A 23701-nucleotide genomic window follows, 5' to 3' on the forward strand; every position below is an offset into this window, starting at 1 on the left:
TGGCCGAGGGAGCCGGCGTACAGCTTCCGGGTCATGTGGCCAGCAGGACTAAGCCGCTTCTGGCGAACCAGAGCAGCGCACAGAAACGCCGTTTACCTTCCCGCCGACCACTTTGACGTGCTTTCGAACTGCTAGGTTGGCAGGAGCAGGGACCGAGCAACGGGAGCTCACCCCGTCATGGGGATTCGAACCGCCGACCTTCTGATCGGCTAGTCCTAGGCTCTGTGGTTTAACCCACAGCGCCAGTCATGTCCCCTCATACGGTTATTACATGCTCACAAACACTGCCAAATATTGGCAATCTGCCCAATCCTCGATAAATTTGGAGTGATTGGTTGTAGTCAGGGTGGACAAAAACCAATGTGTTTTTTTAAAAAAAACACACACGATTTTTTAAAAATTTAAATTGGATTTTTTAAAATAAAAAGCTTTTGGAGGAAAAAACTTTCTAAAGGTAGTTTTCTATTTAAGTTACATTATAGTCCAAAGGCTATTCATCAGGAAATAAAGATTTGTTTTCAGTTTCTCATGTGTACTAAAACTTAGTCTAAGTTGTTTTTTTAAAAATCGTTTAACCACATCAGTTAACAAACATGGATACATATGCTATAACATTATTTTATTTATATGCTATAACGTTATATGCGATAACGTTATTTTATTTTTCCATGTGTGCTAAAACTAAGTCTAAGGTGTGTGGTTTTTTTTAATTAAAAAAAGTTTAACCACATCAGTTAACAAACATGGATACGTATGCTACAATGTTATTGCTTTAGTTAAATAAATTGTTTTAATTGTTATTAAGGGAATGATTATTTTTCTCCTTCCAATAATGCACAGCAGAAAAGTTGTCCAAATATAAACAGTTCGCTTATTAAACCTCACAATAATTTCATAATTATCTGTCTATGTATTTCTAATAGTACAGTATATAACCACATCAGCAATTTTTGATACAACTGTAAAAACTACTCTGAAAATTTATTATTCCGAAAATGAAACCTTCATCTGGTTGGTAAATATTAAGATTATACCAACAAAAATGAGTCTTTCTGTTAAAAAAAATAATTTAAACCAAGTCTTACCAATTAGTGATTTACATCAAGTCTTACTGACTAGTGAGTTAAATTGTGATTTAAAGACAGCTATTCCGCCTGGCTTTCAATTTGAACTTAGCATGATCTTTTATTCACCTTCCCCTTTTTATGAAGATTGCCCACTCTGGGATCCCACAGCTAATTCTCCCCTGGTCTCCTCGCTGGCCCAAATAGGACTAATTTAGCCAGCCAGCCCTGGTGATCATCTAATGTTTATTCGATGATTTCCCCCCTAAACTGATTTTTGAATTCGGAATTTATTGTTATTCACATTTTATACTGTATTTTAAGCTGATTTTTTGTTGCATCAATTAAATTTGTTGTTAGCTGCCCTGAGCCCGGTTTTCTGAACCGGGAAGGGTGGGGTATAAATTAAAATTTATATTTATTATTATTATTATTATTATTATTATTATTATTAATTTGATTTAAATCAAATCCATCCTGGTTGTAGTTTGCCCAGGGATGGGTGCTCTGCACATGTTCAGAGGAACCTTCTACAGGTACCGTACTTTTCGCTCCATTAGACGCACCTAGTTTTTAGAGGAGGAAAACAAGAAAAAAAAATATTCTGAACGAAACAATGGATGTATGATTTTTGTGGTTCATGCTGTGGCCACAGACATGTGATCTGATGGTGAATTAAAGTGCAAAATGGTGACCCAGTGCAAAAATACTGAGAATCCATGTGGATCCGTGCTTTGTAACCACATTTTTGCACCATTGCGGCCTCAGGCAACAGTGGGTGCATGATTCTTTTGGTGCAGGCTGTAGCCATGGACATGCTATGTGATCTGATGGTGAATTTGGGGTGGCTCAATGCAAAAATCCTGAGGATCCACGGGCTTTTACCTCCTCCCTCCCAGGCAGCCTCCTATATTGCTAGCATCCCTTATCTCTCTTCCCGATCGCTTGCTGATCAGCTGCTTCCTTTCGACACTCCCTTCCCTCTTGTTTGCCTTAGTGTCTTTTCCTTAGCTGGAGCAGTTTTTTGCTCCTCCTTTCCTTCTAATTTCTCTCCTTATTGCTTTGGTCTTCCTGTTTCCCCCCTTTGCAAGTTGGCTGTCTTTACCTCCCCCTCCCAGGCAGTCTCCTTTACCTCTAGCATCCCTTATCTCTCCCCCCGATCAGCAAACGATCAGCGGCTTTGTTTCAACACCCCCTTCCCTCTTTCAAAAAATGAGCTGCTTTTTGCCCCTGGGCAATTCGGCTCCAGGGACCCACCCATTCGCTCCATAAGACGCACAGACATTTCCCCTTACTTTTTAGGAAGAAAAAAGTGCGTCCTAGGGAGCGAAAAATACGGTGCTTTGTTGCGGCTTCGCACGGAGCGGTCTTACCTGCCGAGCCATTCCGAGACAACGCCCACCATGAAGGCAGAGATCATCCCGCCAATGGAAAAAATGGCGACCGACAGGGACCAGAGCGTTTTGAGGGTGTTGGGGTCGATGTGCTCCCCATTTCGGTGTAGCCAGGTGGCATTGTAGTTCTGTTCGATTATCTGAGGAAAGCAGGAATAAAAACGGGGTGAGTAACGAAAAGCCCCTCTTACATCGTAAACCAATCTGCGGTCTTCGGATGGAGGGCAGAATAGAAGCTTACTTTATTATTATTATTATTATTATTATTATTATTATTATTATTATTATTATTACTACTACTCTGTAATGGGTCGGCATTTTTGTACATCTATGAATGATAAATAAATAACTTATTATTAATAATAAATAAGTTAAATAAATAATATTCAACTTATTAACTTATAGTGTTTTTGTATAAGGAGGTTCCTAAAGAGAAAGGGAGAAAAAATGGAAAGGAAGGAAAAAACTACAGAAAGATAGAAGAGAGGAAAATGACTTCCAGCTCTCTGTCCTGAATCTTTATTCCTTCAACCATTCTATCCTCTATAAACCAGGATTTTTTTCGATCTCTTCACACCCCAATATTACAAGTTCGTTTTCTCTTTCATGCAAAAAGAGAAAAATTTCCAGTCCTTCACAAATGTCAGTGATGGTTTTTCTCTAATTAAACGTGTTCGCTTGGCCAGTACTGTATATAAGTTATTATTATAATAATAGTTTCACAATTTATTTATTAAAGTGTGTTTAAAATACCCTGATTTGTGTTGCGGGAGCCACAAGCGCACAACCACACACAGGCGGCCAACATTGCTGATTCTCCTCTCTCAACCTTTAACTCTTTTCTATTGTGTATCTTAAATTGCGAGTACGAAGGCAGGGCCCGGCTTTCTATTTATTAAGTTTATCAGAGCAAACCAAACCCTATCAATAATCCGCAGTGAATTCTTTAGATTACTATAATAGTTCGTGGACAGAGCGGCTGTTTGCCATGAAGAACATCTCGGGTTTAGATCCTTGGGATTTAGGGTTGGGAACGCCGCCTTTCCCTAGGTGTTGCTAGACTACAACTCCCATCATCCCTAGCTAGCAGGCCCAGTGGATGATAGGAGTTGTAGTCCAACAATAACTGGTTGAGAGGGGCTGGTGTGGACAATACTGGGTTTGGCGGACTACTGGTCAGACTCTGTAGGAAGCATTGCCTTCTGTTCCGAATTGTTTTGTCATTTCATTTACGAAAAATCATTTCATTTTTCATTTAAGAAAATCCATGTACCGCTCGATTGTACAAAAAACCCCCAACAACCTAAGTCGCTTACAAAAATCACAAATTAAAATTGTCGATAAACAGCAGTCCGAAACAGGTATTTAAAAAAAAATTTGGAAGAATGTTTAATGCAAATTCTTACACAGTGGAGTCTCGGTTTTTGAAAGTAATCCGTTTTGGAAGACCGTTTGACTTCCGAAACGTCCGAAAATTGAAAACGGAAGCCTCAGTACAATAGGGAAACTCAAAACGGAAGCCCTGTAGCACGTTCGGCTTCTGAAAATCATTCGAAAACTGGAGCAGTTACTTCCGGATTTTCAGCGTTCGGTTTCCGAATCTTTCGGCTGCCGAGATGTTCGAAAACCAAGGTTCCACTGTAACACAAAATGCGGCTGCTTTGATTTTTAAAAATATGTTTGTACAGTGCCTAGAAATTAATAATAATACACAGAATTAGATAAATTAACAGGAAGGATTCGAAACAGGCGGGATCAGAGATTCTTAGAAGACTGGAGTGAATCTATGAACTATTTGAAAAGTAACTGCGATGAACAGATTACGCTAGTGGGTCTGCAAGAAGTTTTGTAAGGTGGATTATTTGAAATATAGACCATGAAGAGAACTATTAGTTAAGGGTAATTATATGTAATACAGAAAGTAAGACATGCGGAATAAGTGATAAAGAACGGAAAATCATCAGAGGTGTTGACGGAAGTCCAAAATATTGTATAAGATGAGAAGGTATGTTGTATGACTGTTGGAACTGATATGTTAAAAACATTAATAAAAATGTGTATGTATGTGTGTGTGTGTGTATATATGTGTGTGTGTGTGTGTGTGTGTGTGTCTGTCTGTCTGTCTGTAGGTGTGTGTGTGTGTGTGTGTGTGTGTGTGTATATATATATATATATGCAGGTTTTGGTGTCTTCGGGTGTCTTCCCGTGTAAGAGTCGGGGTGTCTGGGCGACGTTTCAACGAGGTCTCACTCGTCATCTTCAGGCTGGTGCTTTCGGCTTCTTGTTACTGTAACAAGAAGCCGAAAGCACCAGCCTGAAGATGACGAGTGAGACCTCGTCGAAACGTCGCCCAGACACCCCGACTCTTACACGGGAAGACACCCGAAGACACCAAAACCTGCATTCCTGTACCCGTGAAAATCTACGAAAGCAAATATATATATATATATATATATATATATGAAATTAATGATAATAACAGCACAGTATTGATTCACTCTGTAATTTCCCGTCCTTTCATACCCAATAATATACTTAAGAAACAGAATTATCTACCATTCTCTCAGCCTTCCCCAACTTGCTGCCCTCCAGATGACTGGGACCACCCCTCTCTTTTCTCCCCAGACAGCCTTGGGGGTCTGACCCTCTCTCCTTCCAGGGGAACACCCCCCCCCAACAAACCTCTTGCGGCGCATTGATGACTCCGATGTTGTATCCAAACTGCAGAGACCCCAACACGGCCGTGAAGACAGACAAGATTAAGGTGAAGGTTATTCCGCTCCCCGAATCTTCCTCTCCTTCCTGGGAGAAAACAAGGAGGAAAAAAAGAGTGAGTGATGGATCCCTTTTCTCAGCTCGCAGCTGGATTCCTAGGACCCACGTACCTACAGGACCGGCTCTCCTGGTACGCCCCACGGAGAGGTCCACAAATAACAACATTTTGGGGGTCCCAGGTTGCAAGGTGGTTAGATTGGTCTCAACTAGGGACAGGGCCTTTTCAGCACTGGCCCCGACTTGGTGGAAAGCTCTGTCCCAAGAGACTAGGGCCCTGCAGGACTTGACATCTTTCCGCAGGGCCTGCAAGACGGAGCTGTTCCGCCTGGCCTTCCGCTTAGACTCACTCTGACGAGCCCTTATATGGGATTTGGTATATAAATTTTCCCTGGGCTTTTTTGCTGAGACATGTAGGACCAGCATGGATAGCTGGCTCGGGTGAATATCTGATGTTTCCACCCTTTATGGTCTTGATTTATGGGCTACTACTGGCGCTGTGGGTTAAACCACAGAGCCTAGGACTTGCCAATCAGAAGGTGGGACCGGGCAACGGGAGCTCACCCCGTCGCGGGGATTCGAACCACCGACCATACGATCCGCAAGTCCTAGGCGCTGAGGTTTTACCCACAGCGCCACCCGCGTCCCTGTACAACACATTGATTATTGCTTTCATTTTATGGATCCATGGTCTCGTTAGAGGGTAAAATTCATGCTAGATGGCTGTTTTAGGGGTTGTTTTTAAAAGTCTGGAACGGATTAATCCCTTTTGCGTTACTTTCTATGGGAAAGCACGCCTTAGTTTTGGAACGCTTTGGTTTTGGAACGGACTTCCGGAACGGATCAAGTTTGAGAACCAAGGTACTGTATCTTTATGACGATTTCTGCCTCCATCTCTTTGTTGTTTACAGACAGATACCTCTCAGGTTGCAGTGTTTTTTTACAACTTCCTCCTCACCTTTCTCTCTCTCTCTCTGGGCCTGAAGGTGAGAGGTCACCTTCAAACCGAGAGAAAAATGGAGCAAAAAAACCTGCCTTTTTCTTCTTCTCAGGACTAGTTCGACCAGAAACCTCGGAAACCAATAATGCAAAGTTGGAAAAGGTTCGGGGAAAGGAGAACCAAAATGATCGAGGGGAAAGGGTTTCAAATGCCAGGTGAGTGAGAGGCGACATGACAGAAAATTATAAAATTATAAAATATTTCCCTACAGAAAATTATAAAATTATGCGATGGGGTGTGTGGAAATGGATAGAGAAAAGTTTTCCTCTCATAACACTAGAAATCCAGTGATGCTGAATATTGGGAGATTGAGGGCACAGAAAAGAAAGCACTTTTTAATGCAACACATAGTTAATCTATGGAACTCCACGCCTAGGGAGGAAGCCCTTTCTTTTATGTTCTTAAATTCTCACTATATTCGAGTGATAAGCTTTCCCAGCTTAGCCTAGTCCACACGCCTCGAAACTTATCGGATGTTATTTTCAGTGTTGCTTTCAAACTGTTCTCATTGCATTTTGCAGATTGCCTTGAGACACATGTGTATTGGAGGCAATAATAATAATAATAATAATAATAATAATAATAATAATAATATTGTACCCCGCCCATCTGACTGGGCTACCCCGTAAAACGTAAAAGGCATAACAAAACATCTTGAATTCAGTGGACGTACGTATAATGATTGAGGGATGCGGGTGGCGCTGTGGGTTAGACTACAGAGCCTAGGACTTGCCGATCAGAAGGTCGGCGGTTCGAATCCCCGCAATGACGGGGTGAGCTCCCGTTGCTCGGTCCCTGCTCCTGCCAACCTAGCAGTTCCAAAGCAGCTCAAAGTGCAAGTAGATAAATAGGTACTGCTCCGGCGGGAAGGTAAACGGCGTTTCCGTGCGCTGCTCTGGTTCGCCAGAAGCGGCTTAGTCCTGCTGGCCACATGACCCGGAAGCTGGACGCCGGCTCCCTCGGCCAGTAAAGCGAGATGAACGCCGCAACCCCAGCGTCGGTCACGACTGGACCTAATGGTCAGGGGTCCCTTTACTTTTACCTTCCATATACCGTATTTTTTGCTCTATAAGACGCACTTTTTCCCTCCTAAAAAGTAAGGGGAAATGTGTGTGCGTCTTATGGAGTGAATGCAGGCTGCACAGCTATCCCAGAAGCCAGAACTCTTGCAAAGCCTCTTCAACAACATTTGATTCACAATATTTTTTGTTTTGTTTTCCTCCTCTAAAAACTAGGTGTGTCTTATGGTCAGGTGCGTCTTGTAGAGCGGAAAATACGGTACAGTGGTACCTCAGGTTAAGTACTTAATTCGTTCCGGAGGTCCGTTCTTAACCTGAAACTGTCTTAACCTGAAGCACCACTTTAGCTAATGGGGTCTCCTGCTGCCGCTGCGCCACCGGAGCACAATTTCTGTTCTTATCCTGAAGCAAAGTTCTTAACCTGAAGCACTATTTCTGGGTTAGCTGAGTCTGTAACCTGAAGTGTATGTAACCCAAGGTACCACTGTAATGATTATGTAAGGAATAATAGCAATCATGATGTTATTCAAAATGTGCGCTGCAGGGCAGATGTGTCCCGTTTGAATTTTCAACCTGAGACACCAAACCAACTCATTTTCCCGTTCCCAAACGCAGGCATCATTGATTTTTATAAGAAGTCTTCAGAAGAGAGATATTGTTGGGAACTTGAGAGAGAGGGGAGAATCAGTGGTACCCCATAAACTGCTGCATTAGTCTGCTTCTGGTTTTAACCTACTTATTATTGGCCTTGGCGAAAACAAATAATTCCATATTTCCTGTAACGCCAATGGCGCCTGCCCCCTCCAGCGTGTGGCACCAAAAGGAAATGAGCTTTGGAAACCAAAGATGTTGCAAATTGCCATCTCTTCCCAGTTCCCAGGAACTAGGGCGAGGCCAGCCTTGCCCGGCGTGGACTGCGCTCGGGTTGGCAGGAGTAATGTCAATATTTGAGAATAGTGATTATATTATCCACTATCATTGTCTCCCCTCACCACCAACAGCGGCAAACTCAGTCCCAAAAGATCACATTTGCGGAGGGGTGGGTGGGTACAGGAAATTGGGAGCTTGCACACAAACACACACCCCCAACTGTTTTCGGCCTTGCCCCAAAGTGGAAAAACTTTTGCAGGAGGAAAGCCGTAGGACCTCACAACAAAGGAAATTGTCCCACAGCCGCCACACGGTTCAACCACAGAATTTGCTCTCGTGCAAGCGATGGCCCCCGGTTTCAATGGCCTTGGAAAAACCGATCCGGCCAATTTATTTATTTACATTCTTTCCGAAAGGAAAATGCAGCAAATTGATCAACAACATCCGTTGAAGACAATCCGAAAATTAAACTAACAATAAATGGAAAGGCAGATTCTGGGGTGTGTTTTTTTAGCAGGCACCAGAAAAAGTGAAGTTGAAGGCCTGTCGTCAAGAGGCGGGGAGTTCCAAAGTTCAGGCGCAGCTACGCTAATATGGTCTTATAAATGTGGGATGTGCCCGATCTCATAGGTCAATGCTGGAGGATCAATGGTGAACAGCCACAATGGCCATGTTCCTCTTTCGCTGGGTTTTAGTGAGGAGAGGGTCCCCCGGGCATCTGAGAACAGGACCCCGTACCTGGGGGGCATTTTGTCTCCCACATATTGCGCCATCGACGGCCCGCCTGTCGGCAGATAGCAAGGCGTGTTGTGACACAGAGCTCTTCAGCGATGCACTGGCAGATGAGGGCTTCCCATAACCCCACGTACCGCACGTAGCCCCAGAATGGCGCACCACGGCGCACAGCCTCAAGGCCGAACGTTATTTCGCCCCGGGGCAGTGGCGCAAAAACGTGCCAGGCTGCCACCTTTGCACAACACTCACGCCGAGGCTATTTAGGCGTGCGAGGAGTGAGCAACGCCTGTCCAGAGCTATAGGGCTGGCCTCTGCTCTGGTGCCCCTTGTGGGTTTCTCATCTGTGCCCATTTCCTCGCGTTCAAGAGTTCTGCCGCCAGCTCCCTGGCAAAGGATATCTTGCGCTCTGCCACACTGAAAATGCGGTGGTGCCATCCTTTAACGGCCCTCCGAAAACATCTGAGTTTTCGGCTTCCGGGGGAATGCCTTCCACATGCCCATGCCCGCCCTGCCCCTCGTAAACCGAGGATCCCTGCCAACGCCGCCACAGCCCCATGCAAAGATCGCCAGGCGGCATCAATGCCCTCTGTGGGGCCAACCAGATAGATGCCTTTTCTGGGGAGCCCGCCAGCGGGATCCGAGTTCGAGAGCCGCTCTCCGCTCTGGCGGCTTCTTCTGGCGACTGGTTTGGGGTGGCGACATGGGGTGGAGGGGGCTGGAAGGAGCATGTGGGGCTAGGAAGGGGGCTGCAAAGGGGATGCCACACATACCTTCCTCCGAAGAACCATCCTGAGCCGGCTCCCAGGCTGCCCTCCAAGTGACTCACGCCTCCTGCTTGCTGCCGCAGTCGCTGGAGGCCTGTCCCCTCCCTCTTCCTCTGGGTCTGGTATTTGGGGCGAGGCCCGTTTCCATAGCACTGGGAGGCAGGGAGGGGCAGCCAGACAGGCGAGGAAGGAGGTGAAGGGGGGGGGGAACCCTGCAGGCTGTGCGGCCTATGGGGCGAAGCAAAGCTCCATTGCAAAGTTTTAATTTCCTGGCACGGTTCCCCCCCCCCCCGAGCTGGCAGGCAGAAATCCAACACGTGGGGCTTTGTTGGGGCGCTTCACCGGTTGGGTTTCTGCCTGCCACTTACTTGAGTTTTAAGGCAAACGCTGCTGGCTCCTCCTGTTTCTTCCCCTGAGCAGGCAGGCAGAAATCCAACACGTGGAGCTTTGTGGGGGCGCTTCACCTGTTGGATTCCTGCCTGCCGCTTGAGTTTTAAGGCAAACGCTGCTTGCTTGTGGGTCAGAGTGGAGAGGGGCTGGGGGCTCCTTTTGAGGGGGGAATCCAACACGTGGAGCTTTTTGGGGGCGCTTCACCTGTTGGATTTCTGCCTGCCGCTTGAGTTTTAAGGCAAACGCTGCTTGCTTGTGGGTCAGAGTAGAGCAGGGGTGCTGGGAGCCCCTTTCGAGGGGGGAAATTGTGGGTTTTCTCTCTTTTTTTGAGCTGGAGGAGGAAAGGCAGGCTTTAAGGATGGCTTTCTGGAGGCCCCTAGGGTTTGTGCTCTGCTGGAGAAGAGAGAGACAGCAGTGTGGCTAAGGTTAGTGTTGTGTGTGTGTGTGTTTATTAGTGCATTTGTTTTCCGGCAATCTGGAACGGACCTCCCACCCCCCCCCCAGGCACCCAGGGGAGGGCGTCCTGTCCTGACAGACATCCGCACAAGAGAGGACCATATTAGGGGATGCTGCTAGAGCCAGGAAGCTTCAGAAATGTAAACACAGAAAGGGCTTCTTGAGCCCCAAAAAAGGGAGGAGGAGGAGGGACAGCAAGGGTTAACTGGCAACAAATCTCAAGCCATTTCCAGCAAAACTTTAAGGGGCTCCTTCTGGCAACCAAGCAGCAAATTAAATTTTGCTGAGCGACAATTCGCTCCCGCGAACAAAGGGCCTCTGAGCACGCGCAGAGTTCCCTGCGTTTGTCGGAGAGGCTGCGACAAAGGATGTGGCACAAGGGAGCGATTAACCGCTGGGGGATACAAGATGAAGTCTGGCAGAGACTCCAACTGCCTTTATAATGTTTGATGTTTCCTTTTTACTTATTCCTTTTTAATGTTTGTTTGAATGCAAAAAGTGGAATATAACTTTCTTGTATCTTATAGTGCGGCGGTTTGTTTGATTTTTCTGTTATTTCTTTGATTGTATGTTTGTTTATTTGTATGTACGCCTGTTTTCTCATCCATGTATTTATTTTAAATGGATATATATATATTAAAAGGAAGAAATTGTAATATAACATATGCACATCTAATTCAATGCCTGCCCACCCTGCTTTTATCCCGGCTTTGGGGGAAATGTAGAGGAGACCCCCTTAATTTTTTGCCTCCCTAGTTCATGACCGGCCTGGGGGGAGGCCGCCTCCAACGCGCCGTTCTCCAACGTGGCGCTCTCCGGGCGTCTTGGGAGTTGTAGCGCAAGGCACTGGGTGGGCGCCCGGTTGTCAAAGGACGCTGCGGTGTGTACGTGCATGAAAATGCGACCACGTTTAAAGGATGGCGTGTCACTTCCCCTCTTCGGCGGACCGATCTAAGCCTGCCTGCCTTCTGAGAAGTCTATAAATAAGCGCCGCCAGGTCCATTGTGAGATCAAAACTCTTTTTTGAGAGCTTCAAAGGAGAAGGAAGCTCAGGCACGCGGTCTTTTTGCTCACAATGCCCCATTTCGGCGGCCGGTGCAAAGATAATAAATGAACATTAAAGGCAGAAAACAGAGCCCCGGTGGTTCTGAACAAAAGGCCCACCTGGCGTCTGACTGCGCCAGCCCAGATGTGGAGAAAACACCCTCTGTCATTTTCTCCCATCTCTTGCGGGGGCGCAGTTAGTGCCAGCACCGTCCGTTAAGAGTTTGGGTGTCATCTTCGACAGCTCCCTTTCCATGGAGGCGCAGATTGCAGCTATAACAAAGGCGGCATTTTTCCATCTCCGCCAAACTAAGCAGTTGGCTCCTTACCTCTCTCGCCCTGACCTCGCCACTGTGATCCACGCGACGGCCACCTCCAGACTGGATTATTGTAACTCGCTCTACGTGGGGCTGCCCTTGAGACTGGCCCAGAAACTCCAGCGGGTGCAGAATGCTGCGGCGAGACTCCTTACGGGGTCTTCGCTGCAAGATCACATTCAGCCAGTGCTTTTCAAGCTGCACTGGCTCCCGGTGGAGTACAGGGTCAGGTTTAAGGTGCTGGTTTTAACCTTTAAAGCCCTATACGGCCTAGGACACTCGTACCTACGGGACCGCCTCTCCTGGTATGTCCCACGGAGGACCTTATGGTCTTCAAACAAAAACATCCTGGAGGTCCCAGGCCACAGGGAGGTTAGGCTGGCCTCAACCAGAGCCGGGGCCTTTTCAGCCATGGCCCCGACTTGGTGGAACGCTCTGCCACAAGAGACTAGGGCCCTGCGGGACTTGACATCTTTCCGCAGGGCCTGCAAGACAGAGCTGTTCCACCAGGCCTTTGGCCAGGGCACAGCCTGACCCCCTCCTTTGGCAATCTTCACAGAACTCTAGCCCAATGGTTGCCATCAATTTGATTTGAATTAATTTTATAATGAAATGATTTTAGAATGCTGTATTATTTTATTGTTGTTAGCCGCCCTGAGCCCGGCTTCGTCTGGGGAGGGCGGGATATAAATAAAAAAATATTATTATTATTATTATTATTATTATTATTATTATTATTATTATTATTACTGCCCTCCTCCTGAGCTGCCAGGGTTCAAAGGTAGACTGCGCCCGGACATGGGGGCTCCATTTAGCTCTCGCTGATAACCCCAAGGTTGCAGGTTCGAGCCCCGTAAGGGACACCTGCATATTCCTGCGTCGCCGGGGGTTGGGCTGGATGACCTCCGGGGTGCCCCTGAGGTCTCTACAATTCTGCAAGTCTAGGAATGCAAAAAAAGCCTTTGGCATGATCAGGCAGCCAGGCTCTCCTTATGGAGTTACGCAGGGTCGTTCAAGGTCATGGTGGAATATCCGGGATGGGTAGGTTGGGGAAACAGAACACTTCGTTATTTATTTCCTAAAAATTAGGCACCGCCCAATTGTTAAAACGGAAAAAAGCTCCAAGTGGTTTACAGAAGGGGGGGGCGTTTACGATCCTTTGAAACATACTAAAAGGTTGTGAACGGCCCTGAGTTCTACGGATAAGGAGAAGAAGAAGAAGAAGACAGATTAAAACCAACTTTCTATAAAGTTTCTACTGAAATGAGGCTGCATTTTAATGTTGTACTATAACCTTGTTTTTAAGTTGTATTTCGTCAATTGTTTTTATACCTGGTTTTAGCCACCCTGAGCCCGGTCTTGGCTGGGGAGGGCGGGGTATAAATAAAATTTATTATTTTTATTATTATTAGCCTGGGTATGCTTGTCTAAGCAAGGATGTTTACAGGGGGGGCGTCAAAAAGAATCCAGCGAAGGCACTGGCAGGTGTCAATCAGCAGGGACGTCCAAAGGGCAGGAGGATTCAAATTATTATTATTATTAGACCCTTCTTACCTGTGTGAGAGAAGGATCCATTCCATCTCAGGAGACTGCCCTCCGGGAACAGAAATCGGCGGTAATAATTTCCGTTTATCGGAGGCCCGCCTTGCCCCCCCCCCAGAAAGGCCCGCAATCTCCCCCCTTCTTTTAATACCTCCTCTTCATTTGGCCTCGCTGCCTCCCCACCTCCTCAACATTCAATCCCTTCCCCAAGTCTCTGGGGAAACCAAGGTTTCACCTGGCAGTTTCCAGCTCTGAGATGGGAAAGTTTCCAAGGCAGGATAGGATTTCATCCTCTGTTTGAGGGGGGGAGGACGACACACGATGCATTTGAGTGGCAGGTGACGGGCATGTCACCGTGTGGGAGAGGGTCCAGTTACTCGCACGCGCAGGACCCCCCCCATGTCCTTGTCTCTCTCTGTGTGTCCCACCATCCTCTTCTCTCCCCCCCCCCAAAAAAAAAATATGACAGCAACATCTTTGACAGGCTCTGAAGTTAAGCTTGGGAAACTGGGTCTCCTTTTTTATTTTTAAATTCATTTATTCTTTTTTTAATAGCGACAGCAACCACAAAAACCACATACAACGAAAACCACAATAACACTAAGAATACAATTTAAATTTAACAATTACTTAGTTAAATACGTTAAATGAACTGAAAACAGCTTGCAGATACTTAATTGGCTGAGGGTTTTATTTATGTTAATATGTTTAATTTCATAAAGTTAAGATTTAAGGACGTTAATGTCGAAGTTAAATTTTATAAGAATGGTGACTTGGGAAACCGTTATGCAATGAAATTCAACCAAGGGGAAGCGAGGAAGTCACTTAACAAAGTTACTAAGTGTAATTTTCAATAAGGCTAGGATTTATGTTTGTTTGTCTTGTGTGTTTGTTTGTTTATAATATTGGGAAAACCAATAAAAAGAAAAAAGAATACAATTTAACAATTCAGAGTTGAGTACGGATATCCCTATAACTACACCCTTTTAATATTATTTCTCCACCTCTCCTCCCCTTAACTCCCACCATTTTTATGCCTTATTGCTTAAATATTCCTTCCAGATTTATTAATATTTATCCATTCTTGATATGCAATTCTTGATTCGCATGTAACTAGTCTGTCCATGTTGTCAATCCATGTGCTCAGTGGGATCTTTTCCCGGCTCTTCCGATTCATCAAAACAAGATTTTTTGCGTCTAATATGGCACGGTACATCCATATTTATTTATTTTTAAGCCACCCAGGCTTCTCACTGCCCCCTTCCCGAAATAGGAAGGGGGCGGGGGCCTCTGCGGCTGCCGTGACAACCTCTGCACCCTGTCAATCAACGGGTGGCCTGGCAGCCAGCACCTGTTCGGCTGTTGGGCGAGGCAAGTGTAATTTAATTTAATTTTTTTTTAAAGGGCCAGAGGGGAATAGGCAGAGACATGCGCCTTTGCTGCCATTACTCAGCGTAATGGGAGACAGGCCTGATCTGGATGGAAGCAGCCAAATATGGCTTTTTTCCCTCTGTCTCCAGCAGCTGAGGTTCATTCCTGCCTCCAGGCCTGGAAGAACAGCTTTTGCAAAGTGCTTTTTTTTTTTTAACTCGCAATGTTTTTCCGACGGGAACAGGGACGTCCGAAAGGGCAAGCGGGGCATTGCGGGATCAAATAAAAAATGGGGGTGGTTTCTGTCCATTGCCGGATTTACGTGTAAAATAAACAAGCTCTAGTTTAGGGCCCCACTCGATTGGGGCCCCCAAAAAAATTTAAAGGGGGGGGGGAACCCTGGATGTACATTTCCAAAATATAAAAAATAAAGTAAAACCGACATACAGTGTTTTGTGTTGTGTATGGACCTAAAGGTAAAGGTAAAGGGACCCCTGACCATTCGGTCCAGTCGTGGCCGACTCTGGGGTTGCGGCGCTCATCTCGCTTTATTGGCCGAGGGAGCCGGCGTACAGCTTCCGGGTCATGTGGCCAGCAGGACTAAGCCGCTTCTGGCGAACCAGAGCAGCGCACGGAAACGCCGTTTACCTTCCCGCCGGAGTGGTACCTATTTATCTACTTGCACTTTGACGTGCTTTCAAACGGCTAGGTGGGCAGGAGCAGGGACCGAGCAACGGGAGCTCACCCCGTCATTGCAGGGATTCGAACCACCTACCTTCTGATCGGCAAGTCCTAGGCTCAGTGGTTTAACCACCAGCGCCACCCGCGTCCTGTGTATGGACCTATTAGGTCTATAAATGACCATAGAGCATATATTCAACACAAAAAAACAGGGACAATTTGTTGTTGACAAAGGACAGCTGGACATATAAAGGGCCCCGTTACCTTCAGTAGCTTAGGGCCTCATCAGACCTGAATCGGGCCCTTCTTCTGTCGACCCGGGACTGTCCCGGGAAAATAGGGGCACTTGAGAGGGTCTGCAGACTGCTGGCAATCGGCTCCGATCCCCGCTGCAAAAGCTCAGCATTGCTTGCAGAGTAAGCCTCCCCCCCCCCCAGTTACCCTGGGAGCAAGCTCCCTTGGGATTCAGTGGGGCTTACTTCCGAGTAGGCAAAGTTAGGGATGGATGGCACTGCCAGCTAAACTAAGGCAGGAAGAAAAACGCCACAGTGATTTCGAAAAGAGGCAGCAAAACGTCAGTTCTATTATATTGCTGTCATTAATAATTGCATTTACCATATTTTTTGCACCATAACACTCTCTTTTTACTCCTAGAAAGTAAGGGGAAATGTCTGTGTGTGTTATGGAGGGAATGCCTACGGGTGGCATGCCTACGGATGTTCCTCCTCTAAAAACTATGTGTGTGTTATGGTCGGGTGCGTGTTATAGAGCGAAAAATACGGTATACGTTTTCTGCAAGGAACTCAAAGTCTTGTATGGGGCTCTATTCTGGCTCTTTCTCATTTAACCCTGAGAGGGAGGTCAGGCCAACTGGGCTCAAGGTCACCCAGTGAACTTCAGGGTGATTTGAACCCAAGTCTCGTCCGGGTCCTAGGCAGATGCTCTAACCACTGTACCGCACTGCCCCAGCAACTTAATCTGGTTTATAACCAGATATTCTTCACTTGGGTTTTGTTATCGTAACCCACGTGCGACTGTACTCATGCCTATTTTATAGTTTTGGTTTTCCAGCTTTTAATTTCCATCTGTTATAGCCCTTCTATATATATTATAAAATGATTTTTTTAAAAAAACAACAACCACCAAAAGCTTTGCAAAAAATGGGAGCGAGGATAATCTGGAATTATTTGCTAAAAGCTTAATTACCTTACACCTTTTCGTGGCAAATGTTTGATTATATTTATAAAAGCTAAATATTTATATCTTTGTCTATGTCAGGTGATTCATTGAGGATTTAATATCAGTCTCTGTGTATAGAATTAAAGGGAAATAATAATAATATAGTTTTGATTTTTGAACCTAATGCTTTGTGTTGTATGTTCATGCGTATTATTAAGTGAAATAAAATTAATGTTGTTTTTTTAAAAAAAGAGAAAGAAAGAAAGAAAGGAAGGAAGGAAGGAAGGAAGGAAGGAAGGAAGGAAAAGGAAGGAAGGAAGGAAGGAAGGAAGGAAGGAAGGAAGGAAGGAAAGTGGTTGCGTCTACAATTTTCCGGTAGTCACAACCCAATATTTACTTGTCATGTTTAATTATGGTGAATTCTGTGCTGTACGGAGCACTGAGGGAACCATTAATTGAAATTAACGGACATACCTGGGCGGGACCAGGGTTCAAGTCCCGTGAACCACAAAATTCACTGGCCTTCAGCCAGTCACTGACTTTACTCAGGCTAAACTCCCTCGCAATGTCGTTGTGGGGTTTAAATGAGGAGCGGGAGGAGAAACGTGCAAACCAATTTGCGCTCTTTGGAGAAAAAAGGTGGGGTATAAATGCAAGAAATGAACTTTTTATTTATTTAAGAGAAGGTTCCTCTGAGCATCTGCAGAGTGGGCGAATGTCTCTCACCAGCGAGTAAAGCTCAGCATCGCCCTACAGGGGCAGGTTTAGGGACCAAAGCTTCCAGATCAGAGACTCTTTAGCCTGGTGGAGTCTCATCTGAGAAATGGATGCTAGCCCAGAAAAGGAAAATCCAAAATAAACATAAGGGCATAAGCCTGTATTGATGGAAGCCTCACTTCTGTTGTCTATGCTCTGGTAACCTTTAGGTTAGATTACTGCAATGCGTTCTATGTAGGGCTGCCTCTGAACCATAGCTGCCAAGCGTCCCTTATTTGGCGGGACAGTCCCTTATCCCAGCGCCATGTCCCGCTGCTGTCCCTTATTGATGAGGCTTCATTCGGCTGCTGGCTGGGCTTTCTGCCTTTGGCTCAGAAGGGCTCAGAAGGGCTCAGAAGTTGAACATACCTGTGCCCGGAAAATCCCGTATTTTGGCTGCTGATCCCTTATTTTCAAATCTGTAAGTTGACAGCTATGCTTTGAATTCAGCAGCCCATTTCTGCACCGGAGCAAAACGGTTTGAGCATTATAACGCCAACCCTGGCCTGACGACACTGGCTGCCGATTAGTTTCTGCTTTTGATCTATCAACAGTGCCCGATTTACATACAGTCATACCTCGGGTTATAGATAAGAATAAGAATAAGAATATCTTTATTGTCATTGCCCCCTTCGGGGACAACGAAATTACTTCAGGTTGTGCGATTTTGGGTTGCGCACTGCGCCGAACCCAGAAGTACTGAAAGAGGTTACTTCCGGGTTTTGTGCTTGCGCTTGTGCAGAAGCGCTAAATTGCACTTTGAAGAAGAAGAAGAAGAGTTTGGATTTGATATCCCGCTTTATCACGACCCGAAGGAGTCTCAAAGCGGCTAACATTCTCCTTTCCCTTCCTCCCCAACAACAAACACTCTGTGAGGTGAGTGGGGCTGAGAGACTTCAGAGAAGTGTGACTGGCCCAAGGTCACCCAGCAGCTGCATGTGGAGGAGCGGGGAAGCGAACCCGGTTCCCCAGATTACGAGACTACCGCTCTTAACCACTACACCACACTGGCTCTCTTTGCGCATGCACAGAAGCACCGAATTGCAACCCGCGCCTGCTTCCCGCACGGATCATGTTCGTAACCCGAGCGTCCCCCGTATAAGCTAAACAAGCTGTAGCTTAGGCCCCCACTCTCTTGGGGCCCAAAAAAAAATAAAAGGAAAAAAACAACTGGATGTACATTTCCAAAATATAAGATAAAAAAGAAATGAAACAAAACCTACATACAGCAACAGTGTTTTGTGTTGTGTAGGCTCCTGTGATGTAAGTAATGGGCCCCGCCTGCTCGCCTGCTCCCTAAAATATCACTGGTTTGCTCCTTTCTATATATAGGGTGCCTACATTCTGCTGTTTATAATTATTAGTAGTTTGCACCATATATTTACACCTATTATTATTTCAGGTTATAGCAAGTTTCCCGAGACTAGATTATCAGTCTTTGTAAATTGTGTTTCTAAAGAAACTCTTGTTATCGCCAAGTGCCAATGTTTGCATTATGAAGTTTGTTAAGATTTAAAAAATCATTTTAAGTTAGAGCTGAATAATTATTTCACTAACATACTTAGAATCATAGAATCCTAGAGTTGGAAGAGACCACAAGGGCCATCGAGTCCAACCCCCTGCCAAGCAGGAAACACCATCAGAGCACTCCTGACATATGGTTGTCAAGCCTCTGCTTAAAGACCTCCAAAGGAGGAGACTCCACCACACTCCTTGGCAGCAAATTCCACTGTCAAACAGCTCTTACTGTCAGGAAGTTCTTCCTAATGTTTAGGTGGAATCGTCTTTCTTGTAGTTTGGATCCATTGCTCCGTGTCCGCTTCTCTGGAGCAGCAGAAAACAACCTTTCTCCCTCCTCTATGTGACATCCTTTTATCTATTGGAACATGGCTATCATATCACCCCTTTGCGCCTCTCATTTTTTTTGCCCAAGTGCAATACTTCTTCTCAGTTGTGTTTCCCTATTAAAACACTTCTTCTGAATTGTATTTCAGTTCAACATTTACTTTGACAAAATACATATTTTTGTTATGTGCATATGGCTTTAGAGACCTGGATGTACATTTCCAAAATATAAGATAAAAAACGAATAAAATAAAACCTACATACAATACAGTGTTTTGTGTTGTGTCTGGACCTATTAGGTCCATCAATGACCATTGAGCATATATTCAACACACACAAAACGGGACAATTTGTTGTTGACAAAGGACAGCTGGACATAGAAAGGGCCCCATTACCTTCTGTAGCTTAGGGCCTCATCCAACCTAAATCTGGCCCTGTCTATCAAGCCTTAAACAGCTCAGGACCGCCTCTCCCCATATAAGCCAACCGGGACCCTTTGATCATCCCCTTAGGACCTCCTTTGTGTGCCTCCTCCGTGTCTGGAGGGTGGCGACGCAAGAACAGGGCCTTGTCTGTGGTGGCTCCTCCATCTGCAGGACGCTCTCCCCAGGAAGGTTCGCCTGGTGCCTTCAATATACAGGCAAAAATGTTCCTCTTCTCCTGGGTCTAATTAAATCTATGGCCATTTAAACCGTTTTGGGTGTGTTGCTTTAGTTTGTTACTTTGTTAAGCATTTTTTGTCTTTTTATACTGCAAACCGTTCTGCGATTTAATAAATAAAAGTGATGTTTATGAGCAGGAGCTGAGCCACACACAAAAATGTTCCAGGATGCCAATATGGCACGGCTAAATAGTGCAGGATTTCTGTGCGCTCTGAATAACGGAGGGGAGGCGCATGCGCGGTGAAAGATTGGTGCGATGTGCAATTGTTTGCGCATGAGCTAAATGACAGAGGCGACTTGAATGCAATCCTGCAATCTCCCTGCTAGGTAGCAGAGTGCCAATCGCCGGGTGCGATCCAGCCATCGCACGGCCACAAAATTTGAATTTAGCAATGCAGCTCCAGGTCACGCTCGCCACATGCATGCGCTGTCCGTGATGTCACAAAAGGTAGTTGTGCTTTGCACACGCATCAGAATGACGGACAATTGCTCCCGAGGCTCTGCGCAAGAGAACGTGCAGAGTGCCGCAACTGCAGGATGGATCTGATTTAAATCAAATCAATTTAAATCACGAGTCAGTAAGACCCAATTTAAATCTTTTTTTTTATTTAACAGAAAGACTCATCCTTGCTGGTATAATCTGAATATTTACCAACCAGATGAAGCTTTCATTTTCGGAATAATAAATCTTCAGAGTAGTTATTACAGTTATATCAGAAATTACTGATTTGATTCTACTATTAGAAATACATTGACAGGTAGTTATGAAATTATTGCAAGGTTTGATAATGTAACTGTTTATATTTGGACAACTTTTCTGCTGTACTTTATCAGAAGGAGAAAAATAATCATTCCTTAATAACTATTTAAACAATTTATTTAACTAAAACAATAACATTGTAGCATATGTATCCATGTTTGTTAACTGATGTGGTCAAACTTTTTTTTTAAAAAACAACACCTTAGACTGAGTTTTAGCACACATGAAAAAACTTTAAACAAATCCTTATTTCCTGATAAATAGCCTTTGGACTATAATGTCACTTAAATAGAAAACTATCTTTAGAATGATTTTTCCTCCAATAGCATTTTATTTTAAAAATCCAATTGAAATAAAAAAAAAACACCCAATTTAAATTTTTAAAAATCTGATTTTTAAAATTTTATTTAAAAAAAAATCATGGATTTTTATCTACCCTGTACAGATGTGACCCATTCTGGCCCCAATCCAGCCTATTGAAAAGGGACTACATATGGGGTGCTGATTGCGAGAATTTTGGGATACCATATATAAAGAACTTAAAAAGATATTCAAATTCTCATTCACAAAAAAACCTGAGGCCTTCTTGTTAGGAATTATGTCCATGGAAATTAAGAAAAATGTTGGACCTCTTTTTATGTACGCAACCACAGCGGCTAGGATTTTAATAGTAAAGAACTGGAAAAGAACTGATAACATCAGTTATTTACAACTTGCAAGGATGACAGAAAGATTAAGAGGAAATTTAGTACAGAAAGTTAATAAAGATTGGATAATGTTTAAAGAATACCTTAAAAATTATTGTGATAATGGTAAGCTCCTGGCAATCTTAGAATGAATCTAGAAATATAAAGAGAGTATATAACAGAATTTTCTGGATAAGAAATGGGAAAGCTAAAAAAATTAAAATGAACTGTGTACAAATTAACAAAATGTTAAATGGTAAAATGAGAAGACTCAGAAGTTAGTGTTTAAGGTGTGTTTATGTTGTGTAGTGTGTCCTGTTTGTATTATATGTATTGTCAAAGTTAAATAGTGTAAGTTATAAGTTATATGTGTCAACTGATGTTAATCGATGTATAATAAAGGTATTAAAAAAGAAAGAAAGATAGCAAAAGTGTACAAAACCGGCTCAAACATTTGTTGGAAATGTAAAAGAAGGGACCTTTTATCATATGTGGTGGGAGTGTAGAGAAGTTTTTAAAAATTGGGAAATGATATACAATGAATTGAAAGAAAATGTTTAAAATGACATTTGTAAAAAAAAACCAGAAGCATTTCTGTTAGGGATTGTGGGACAAGACCTGCCAAGAAAAACAAAGAATTTATTTATGTATGCGACAACAGCGGCAAGAGTCTTGATAGAACAAGGATGGAAGAACGAGGAAACCCCAATGAAAGAACAGTGGCAAGAAAAACTGGTGAACTATGCAGAATTGGCCAAATTGACTTACAAATTGCGAGATAAGGATAATTGAGATAAGGATAATGGGAACTTTTTACAAACTATTTCGAAAAGACAACAAAACGAGCCGGACTCCCTGGCAGGTTTTGAATAAGCATACACACATTTATTGGTTAATAACATGATGGATGGACATGTAAGGATATGTACAATTTTATAATATGCAGAGAAAATATGGGAAGAGAAATCAGGGAGAGGAGATGAGGGAAGTCCTGGGGCGGGGGAAAGGGAAAACATAACGTATGTGATTATATGGTGGAAATTGATCAATAAAAAATATTTACAAAGGAAAGAAAGAAAGAGAGAAAGAGAGAGGGAGAGAGGGAGAGAGAGAGAGAGAGAGAGAGAGAGAGAGAGAGAGAAAGAAAGAGATATGGGGCACTGTTTGCTGTCTGCATCAGCGTCGAGAGCAAGGCCCGAAAACCTCAATTGTGGCCCTCCAAAAATTTCTAACGGCCCTCAAGACTGTCCCAAGGCGACACACTTTCCCGCAAACATCTCACCCAAACCCTAACTCCCTTTAATGTTTTTTCCCCAGGCTGGGGTTACACAATCCTAGAACTGTACGCTTGCAAGGGACCCCCCCAATCTCATCCAGCCCAAGGCAGAAAACACACTCCATTTTTTGCCAATAACTTCTATTGATTTTCCAAGTTATTACAAATCACAGCCAAATCAATTGATAACCGTTTCCAAAACCAGTTTCCCGCTCTCCGTATACGTCCCAAGTTGAACCCCGGTCGCTGCTTATATTCTCCGGTTAACACCCCCCCCCCCAGTATTTACCGATATTATTAGAATGTATTTTAATTAATTGACTGTGCGATTTTATGGACACTGTGCTATTTTTAACTGTCGTTAGTAGCCTGGCTTTGGCCGGGGAGGGCAGGATACAAATAAAATATTATTATTATTATTATTATTATTATTATTAATCGGCTCACAGCTGAGATGTGCCCTTGAGGTCTGATCGTGCTTCCTGGACGGAGGATAGAATGCAGGGAACTGAATAATAATAATAATAATAATAAATTATTATTTATACCCTATCCATCTGGCTGGGTTTCCCCAGTCACTCTGGGCAGCTCCCAACAGAATATTAAAAATAATATTTAAAAACTTCCCTAAACAGGGCTGCCTTCAGTTGTTTTTTAAAAGTAAAGGTATAAAGGTAATATTTATATACTCCTGCCTGTTTTGGTCTCTAGTCCTGCATGCCAACGGCACCTGGCTTAGAAGGGGGAAAGATGGTTGAGTCTGTACAACTTAGGGCAAGTCTCTCTCTCTCTGAGCCTCAGTCCTTCTATCTGCAAAATGGGCGCAAGACCACAGGGTCGTTTGAAGGTCAAGTTTTTGCAAGTTAGTAACGCAGGCGAGCCGAGGGTGTGTTGCGGCTTGATCTAAGAATTGCAGCAGAAAATGTCACGTTAGGGATGGGTTCGGTCACGCTGCCTCCCCATAGAAAACCCACAGCAATTAAAATTCCTAAATAGCTACTCAGGTTGGTTCGGGGATTATAATTACCGCGGTGGCTTGATGGCGTTTCTCTCAGCAGAGCGGCATAATTGGGCAAGCGGCGGGGAGAACGCTGCAGAAATTCAGCGGTTTGGGAACG

General features: G+C 44.4%; 1 protein-coding gene across 1 annotated transcript in view; it reads right to left on the minus strand.

The window, feature by feature from the left end:
• Window positions 1-23701, minus strand: part of SLC2A4 (solute carrier family 2 member 4) — a 49061-nt gene that overhangs the window by 22194 nt on the left and 3166 nt on the right. Inside the window, exons 2-3 of the mRNA XM_082197728.1 lie at window positions 5141-5260; window positions 2438-2598 (exon numbers count right to left, since the gene is read on the minus strand). Coding sequence (XP_082053854.1) covers window positions 2438-2598; window positions 5141-5260 — 281 coding nt within the window. The remainder of the gene's footprint in view (window positions 1-2437; window positions 2599-5140; window positions 5261-23701) is intronic.

This window comes from Podarcis vaucheri (genome assembly GCF_965113315.1).
Source record: "Podarcis vaucheri genome assembly, chromosome: 13".
NCBI classification, from domain to species: Eukaryota; Metazoa; Chordata; class Lepidosauria; order Squamata; family Lacertidae; genus Podarcis; species Podarcis vaucheri.